The 8378-nt window shown below is 42.7% G+C and overlaps 1 protein-coding gene across 3 annotated transcripts in view; it reads right to left on the reverse strand.

Moving 5' to 3' along the window:
• The window catches only part of poglut1 (protein O-glucosyltransferase 1), a 36898-nt gene extending 31537 nt beyond the window's left edge, over window positions 1–5361 (reverse strand). For 2 of the 3 annotated variants that reach the window (XM_087994706.1, XM_087994707.1), the window contains exon 1: window positions 5258–5361. In XM_087994706.1, coding sequence (XP_087850832.1) covers window positions 5258–5342 — 85 coding nt within the window. In that variant the 5' untranslated portion in view covers window positions 5343–5361. The remainder of the gene's footprint in view (window positions 1–5257) is intronic. The other variant, XM_043710892.2, reaches the window with a different exon arrangement.
• Between the last annotated feature and the right edge of the window lie 3017 nt (window positions 5362–8378).

Consider the following 8378-nt stretch of genomic DNA (forward strand, 5'->3'; position numbering starts at 1 on the left):
GAGTTAGATAGGTTCTTGAGTATCAAGGGGATCAAGGGTTTCAGGGAGAAAGCGGGAGAACAGGGTTGAGAAACTTAACAGCCATGATTGAATGGCCTAATTTCTACCCCTATGTCTTATGGACTCTTTGGAACTCTCTTCCTGAAGTGATGGAGGAGACAGAATCCTTGAATAAGGACCTTTTAAAGCAGTGGTAGATTGTTCTTGTTAATCAAGAGGTTGAAAGGTTATCGTGGTAGGTAAGAATGTAGATTTGAGGTTACAATTATATCAGCTGTGATCTTATCAAATGATGGGATAGACTGAACAGGCTGAATGGCCTGTTCCTGCTTCATATGCTTGTACAAGAGTTAGGGGAGAAAGTGAGGTCTGCAGATGCTGGAGATCAAAGTTGAAACTTTATTGCTGGAACAGCACAGCAGGTCAGGCAGCATCCAGGGAACAGGAGATTCGACGTTTCGGGCACAGGCCCTTCTTCAGGAATGAGCAGAGAGTGTTCAGCAGGAGAAGATAAAAGGTAGGGAGGAGGGACTTGGAGGAGGGGCGTTGGAAATGTGATAAAAGGTAGGGAGGAGGGACTTGGAGGAGGGGCGTTGGAAATGAATAATGTACTTTCTCCTCGAAGATTTCAACCTACTGCGAATCCTCTTACAAGGATGCCTTCCTTGAAGAAGCTCTCTGCCTCTCTCTACAAAGATTTCAGTGAGTCCCTCTCTCACTGCACACCCCAGGTCATCTCCTCTTCTTGACCTCTCCGCCTCCATCCTACTCCGACCTATCACCCTCACCTTGACCTCTTTCCACTATCACATTTCCAACGCCCCTCCTCCAAGTCCCTCCTCCCTACCTTTTATCTTCTCCTGCTGAACACTCTCTGCTCATTCCTGAAGAAGGGCCTGTGCCCGAAACGTCGAATCTCCTGTTCCCTGGATGCTGCCTGACCTGCTGTGCTGTTCCAGCAATAAAGTGTACAAGAGTTAAGCAAACAAGATCTGGCAAAGTTTTCAGCTATCTGGACACAACACCTGGACTTTGTATCTGAGATAAGTAATAATGCTGGACAGATTCCATCAGCAACATCCCCTCTATATCCTCATTCACTGGGAAGATTGGCAAATAAACATGCCTACCCTTCTTTCTGCTAGGTCCACAAGCATTCAAGCAAAACTCCTGAAAACTACAATAAACTTTGCTATACAATATGATCATGGCTGTTCTTAGACTTCAAATCTATTTTCTATCCACTGTCCAAATCCCTCAATAGACCAAAATTCTGTCTTTCCCAGAATTAAATATAGAAAAGAATGCAATAATTGTCTGGGGTTGAGAATTCCAAAATTCTGTGTGTTTTACATCTCTGCCCTTCAAACGCAAAAACATAGAAAATAACAGGAGCTGGTTATTTGGTTCTTTGTGCATGCTCTGCCCTTCAATATGATTATGGCTGATCATCCCTGTTGATACCCTGTTCTAGCATTCTCCCCATACCTTTTGATCCCTTTAACTCTAAGAACTAAATCTAACTATCTATAGAACTGAGATTATCAGCCTGCTCTAGACTTCTCAGTCCAGAGACATTACTGTTATGTCCAGTTCCAAAGAACAGTAATACTCAATTTGAAATGTTAACTCCATTCCTTTCTCCACAGACACTGCCAGATTTGTTGAGTTTCTCTCAAGAACTGCATTTTTATTTTGCTCAGTGTCAATTCCTGAGGAATTTTGTCACTTTCCATGAAATCACTTGTCATTCCTTTAAAAACTTAATCTGGAATTCTCTTTTCAAAGGGGTTAATTAGTGCTTCTAATAACGAGAAGATTATTTTTATTAGAGGGTACTGGAGCAAGGAAAAAGAAAATGAAGCTGGGTTCTCGATTAGCTATCATCTAAAAGGCAGAAGAACAGACAAACGAAGCACATGGTGAGGTCAGTGCAGCAGAGAGAAAGAGAGAGAGAGAAACAAACATAGACTGGGACTGCCATAGTGTTAAGGGTTTAAATGGAGAGGAATTTGTTAAGTGTGTATAAGAAAATTCTCTCATTCAGTATGTGGATGTACCTACCAGAGAAGGTGCAAAACCTGACCTACTCTAGGGAAATAAGGCAGGGCAGGTGACTGAGGTGTCAGTGGGGGAGCACTTTGGGGCCAGTGACCATAATTCTATTAGTTTTAAAATAATGATGGAAAAGGATACACCAGATCTAAAAATTGAAGTTCTAAATTGGAGAAAAGCCAATTTTGACAGATTTAGGCAAGAACTTTCGAAAGCTGATTGGGCAGATGTGTGCAAGTAAAGAGGTGGCTGGAAAATGGGAAGCCTTCACAAATGAGATGATGAGAGTCCAGAGAAAGTATATTCCTGTTAGGGTGAAAGGAAAGGCTGGTAGGTATAGGGAATGCTGGATGACTAAAGAAATTGAGGGTTTGGTTAAGAAAAAGAAGGAGGCATATGTCAGGTATAGACAGGATAGATCGACTGAATCCTTAGAAGAGTACAAAGAAAGTAGGAGGATACATAAGAACGAAATCAGGATGGGAAATAGGGGACATGAGATAGCTTTGGCAAATAGAGCTAAGGAGAATCCAAAGAGTTTTTACAAAAACATTAAGGAAAAAAGGGTAACTAGGGAGACAACAGGGCTCCTCAATGATCAGCAAGGCGGCCTTTGTGTGGAGCCGCAGGAGATGGGGAAGATACTTAATGAGCATTTTGCATCAGTATTTATTGTGGAAAGGACAAGGAAGATATAGAATGTAGGGAAATAGATGATGATATCTTGAAAAATGTCCATACTACAGAGAAGGAAGTGCTGGATGTCTTGAAACACATAAAAGTGGATAAATCCCCAGGGCCTGATCAGGTGTACCCAAGAAGTCTGTGGAAGCTAGGGAAGGGATTGCTCGACCTCTTACTGAGATGTTTGTATCATCAATAGTCACAGGCGAGGTGCCGGAAGACTGGAGGTTGGCTAACGTGATGCCACTATTTAAGAAAGGTGGTAAGGACTAGCCAGGGAACTATAGACCAGTGAGCCTGACGTCAGTGGTGGGCAAGTTGTTGGAGGGAATCCTGAGGGACAGGATGTACATGTATTTGGAAAAGCAAGGACTGATTAGGGATTGTCAACATGGCTTTGTGCGTGAGAAATCATGTCTCACAAACTTGACTGAGTTTTTTTTGAAAAAGTAACAAAAAGGATTGATGAGGGCAGAGTAGTGATGATAGATATGGACTTCAGTTAGGCGTTCGACAAGATTCCCCATGGGAGACTGGTTAGCAAGGTTAGATGTCATGGAATTCAGGGAGAACTAGCCATTTGGATACAAAACTGGCTCAAAGGTAGAAGACAGAGGGTGGCAGTGGATGGTTATTTTTTAGACTGGAGGCCTGTGAGCAGTGGAGTGCCACAAGGATCGGTACTGGTTTCCACTATTTTTCATCACTTATATAAATGATTTGAATGTGAGCATAAAAGGTATAGTTAGTAAGTTTGCAGACAACACCAAAATTGGAGGTGTAGTAGACAGCGAAGAAGGTTAACTCAGATTACTATGGGATCTTGATCAGATGGGCCAATGGGCTGAGGAGTAGCAAATGGAATTTAATTTAGATAAATGTGAGGTGCTGCATTTTGGGAAAGCAAATCTTCGTGGGTATAATGGTAAAGTCCCCAATAGTTACTGAACAAAGAGATCTTGGAGTGCATGTTCATAGCTCCTTGAAGTGGAGTCACATGTAGACAGGATAGTGAAGGTGGCGTTTGGTATGCTTTCCTTTATTGGTCAGAGTATTGAGTACAGAAATTGGGAGGTTATGTTGCAGCTGTACAGGACATTGGTTAGGCCACTGTTGGAATATTGCATGCAATTCTGGCTTCCTTCCTTTCGGAAAGATGTTGTGAAACTTGAAAGGGTTCAGAAAAGATTTACAAGGATGTTGCCAGGGTTAGAGGATTGAGCTATAGGAAGTGGTTGAATCGGCTAGGGCTGTTTTCCCTGAAGTGTCGGAGGCTGAGGGGTGACCTTATACAGGTTTATAAAATCATGAGAAGCATGGATAGGATAAGTAGTCTTTTTGCTAGGGTGGAGAAGTCCAGAACTAGAGGGCATAAGTTTAGGGTGAGAGGGGAAAGATTTAAAAGAGACCTAAGGGACAACATTTTCACGCAGAGGGTGGTACGTGTATGGAATGAGATGCCAGAGGAAGTGGAGGAGGCTAATACAATTGCAACATTTAAAAGGCATCTGGATGGGTATATGAATAGGAAGGGTTTGGAGGGACATGCGTTGGGTGCTGACAGGTGCGACTAGGTGGGTTGGGATATCTGGTCTGCATGGACAAGTTGGACTAAAGGGTCTGTTTCCATGCTGTACATCTCTATGACTCTATCTAATTGATAGGTGAAGAGACAACAGGCCTACAACCCTAATTTCAACAAATAATGACAATAAATCTAAATCTAATGGTAATTCTCTTTTAACTTTGTAATACTATTTTGAGCTACCTATTTGCAACAGTCATGATTTGGAAATGCCAGTGTTGGACTGGGGTGTACAAAAGTTAAAAATCACACAACACCAGGTTATAGTCCAACAGGTTTAAAAACCTGTTGGACTATAACCTGGTGTTATGTGATTTTTAACTATTTGCAACAGCATACTCTGCAATCTAGTAGTGCCAGCATCAGGCAATTAGACTTGTTACCAACATGCTTATTACTGCTAATATGGAAGCAACTCTTCACTCACCCACCCCCACCGCCAACTTTGTACTCTCCCCCATGTCGACCCCTAATTTCCAGAACCACCCCCCCCCTTTCTACCCGTTTCCATTGCTCTACCCCACTTTTCCCCTCTGCTAACCCTTTGCATTTCCCCCATGACCATCTCCTCTTTGATCCCCCTACACCAGAATCCCCTATACATTTTCCACCCTGCTATTCCCCCCCCCCCCCAACGTTAGCACCCCTCCCCGAAGCCCGCCTCTCCCATCTACCCTTACTCTAACACCCTGTCACCCACCACACTCCCCTACTCTCTAACACCTTACTATCCCACCCACTCCCCTACATCCCCTTGACACATTCTAACAACTCCCTGAGCCCCACACTTGACCTCACCCTTCCCCCAATTTTCTTTGTCCCAAGCGGGGCCGGGTCTGAGGAACCAGCAGCAGTTTGAATCTCCGATCACGGTGACCGCGAGGGCCCCGGAGTGATTGGTCGGAGCGGTTCCGAGAGCTTTCCTTCTTTTACCTGCTCGGGAGTCGCTGCCGCCGGCCACAGCCAGCGCCAGCGCCGCCGCCAACATCAACGACAACGGCCGCCATCTTCGCGCCATGGCCTACTGCGCCTGCGCAGCTCTGCCGGGCCCGCTCGTTACCATGGAGACCGCGCTGAGGCCTACTCACTGACTACAGCCTGATACTTGGGCACAGCTGATGCTGCACAGAGAAACCCCCTTCATTTTGTCACTTTTAAAACACAATAGGTTCGAAAACACCTGTTTTATAATTAAAAACAAACTCAGGAATAGCTGGAGAAACACAGCAGCATCCATAGAGAGAGAAACGTTTCAGAATAACACAGTTACAATATGGGTATAAATTGGCTGAGTGAACAGTCAGGATGTAATGGTCAATGGAATTTTGGGGGGCTGGAGGAAGGTTTGCTGTGGAATTCCCCAGAGGTTGTTGTGGGACCCTTGTTTCTCCTGATCAGCATCCTTATAATGCGGCATGCTTGCTAAACAGGCAAATAAAATCTCAAATAATACCACAAAAGTTTACTGCATTATTCTATCCATTTATTATAGTTGGTTAATTTATTTACTTCAATGTTAATATACTTTTATTCAAATGGCCACATGAAATATCAACAGTTGATTCAATTTCTTCTCAAATACTGCAATCTATCAGTAGACAGTTGAGGGTGCGAATGAGAAGGCTGTCTGTCAATGTGCTTTATTAAAGGCAAAGTTACATTAAGTGATTTATGTTGTAAATAAAGTATAATAGTGATGTGTATTCCCTACATCACATTTCTATTATTTAGTGTGTTTTTACAGTGTTTACATGGACCTCTTGATTATCTGGAATATTTGATCAATCGGCATACACTTAGTCCCATAGGTGTCAGATAATTAAAAGTTTACTTATGTGTTAATCACCTAGATCCTGATGTACAGGGTACAGTTTCAAAGTTTGCAGAGTCACAAAACTTGGAAGAATTGTAAATTGTAGAATTCTAAACCTGAGCTTGTCATATGAGGAGTGTTGGAGGACTCTCAGCCTGTACTCTATGGAGTTTAGAAGAATGAGGGGAGATCTCATTGAAACTTAGAGGCTCCTGACAGGCCTGGATAAGTGTATGGGAAGGTAATGTTTTCATTAGTAGGACAGATTAGGATCTGAGGACACAGTGAAATGACAACACTTCATCACTCAAATGAGAAATTCCTTCAGCCAGAGGGTGGCGAATCTGTGGAACTCATTGCCACAAAGGGCTGTGGAAGCCAAGTCATTGAGTATATTTAAGACAGCAAGAGATTCTTGATTAGTAAGGGGATCAAACATAATGGGAAGAAGGCAGGAGAATGGGGTTGACAAACATATCAGCCACGATCGAGCACACTTGATGGGCCAAATGACCTAATTCTGCTCCTATATCTTATTGTCTTATATTCTTTAATAAATCTCATCTGTTTCTGAATGATCTCTACTGACTCCTAACAAGAATTAGCCAATTCCAATACTGGTGAGTTTCAAACTCCCATTCTGAGCGCCTATTTCCTGACGACATAATCCAGCTCCTTTTCTTCCTTCCATCATCTTTTATTCCAACCCTCCCATTCCCTTCAGTTCATTCATGCTATAAGTGTCTGTTCCATCTCCCCAGCTAAAGACAATGCTTCTCAAATTCAACAACCCATACTCAAGTGTTAACAGTTCAAATGTAAGTCATTATTTCTATCCTAAACCTTGCTCAAGTATGCATACATGTTGTTTTCATTGGTTTCACCATGATATTTTGGGAACATCATAGAGATGTACAGCATGGAAATGGACCCGTTGATCCATCTCATCTATGCTGACTAGTTCTCCTAACTTAATCTAGTCCTTGGCCTATATCCCTCTAAACCTTTCCTATTCATATGCCCATCCAAATGCCTTTTAAATGCTGTATTTGTACCAGCCTCCACCACTTCCTCTGGCAGCTCATTCCAAACATGTGCCTCCCTCTGTGTGAAAAAGTTGCCCCTTGGATCTCTTTTCTATCTTTCCCCTCTCACCCTAAACCTATACCCTCTAGTTCTGGACTCCCCCACCCCAGGGAAAATACTTTTTCTATTTATCCTATCCACGCCCCTCATGATTTTACAAACCTCTGTAAGGACACCCCTCAGCCTCCGACACTCCAGAGAAACCAGTCCCAGCCTTTGAAGGAAAGTCCACAATTGATATGTGGGAGGCTTTTAAAATATATTGAAGACAAGGGAAAGGAAAGGCAAGATTCGTGAACCGTGGATGACAGGAGAAATTGTGCAACTAGCCAAGAGGAAAAGGGAAGCGTACATAAAGTCCAGGCAATAAAAACAGAACAGGCCTCCCAAGGAATATCAGGTGAGAAGGACCATTCTTAAACGAGGAATCAAGTGTGCTAAAAGGGGTCATGAAATAGCTTTAGTGAACAGAAATAGGGGGAATCCCAAGGCCTTATATTCTTATATAAGAAGCAAGAGGGTAACCAGAGAAAAGGTTGGTTCACTAAAGGATAAGGAAGGAAGGTTATGTCGAACCTGAGAAAATGGATGAGATTCTCTGTGAGAGGTAATTTCGGTTTAAACTTTAAGATGTGCCTGGACCACAGACTGATCTATAATAAAAGACAAAACTTTTGTTTCTTTTCTAACAACCATTTTATATACTCAAAAGTAGAATAGTTTAAATTGTGCAGAATGCTGACAATTTGTGAGCGATAGTAAAAACAAGCAGGCTCTTGATTAATGAAGCCATTCACACAGCAGGGAAGGATGAGTCCTTGACTGATAAGACTCCAGGATGGGGGAACGACTTGAGACATCTGTTTCAGATTAAAGCCTTTGACTGATAAGACTACAGGGTGAGAAAAACAACAAACTTTGGAGACTCTGGAGCCTTTTGTTGCAGACTTTGTGATAAAAATAATGATGTTTTAAGAATGTGAACCTTATGGCTTGTTGGAGCCAAGGAGAGGAGGGGCTTGTGCTGTATATAATGGGAGACTTTGTAAGCCTCAGCGCGCCTTTTCTTTAAGGGTGCCCGACTCTGCAGACTTGACTTGTTAATAAAACTTTGTTTTCCTGAATTTGTCTAGAGCGATTATTGAGAAGCGATTT

This window comes from Chiloscyllium plagiosum, unplaced genomic scaffold (assembly GCF_037043375.1).
Source record: "Chiloscyllium plagiosum isolate Xiang-an unplaced genomic scaffold, Cpla_swu_hap1 HiC_scaffold_15, whole genome shotgun sequence".
In the NCBI taxonomy this organism is placed as follows: domain Eukaryota; kingdom Metazoa; phylum Chordata; class Chondrichthyes; order Orectolobiformes; family Hemiscylliidae; genus Chiloscyllium; species Chiloscyllium plagiosum.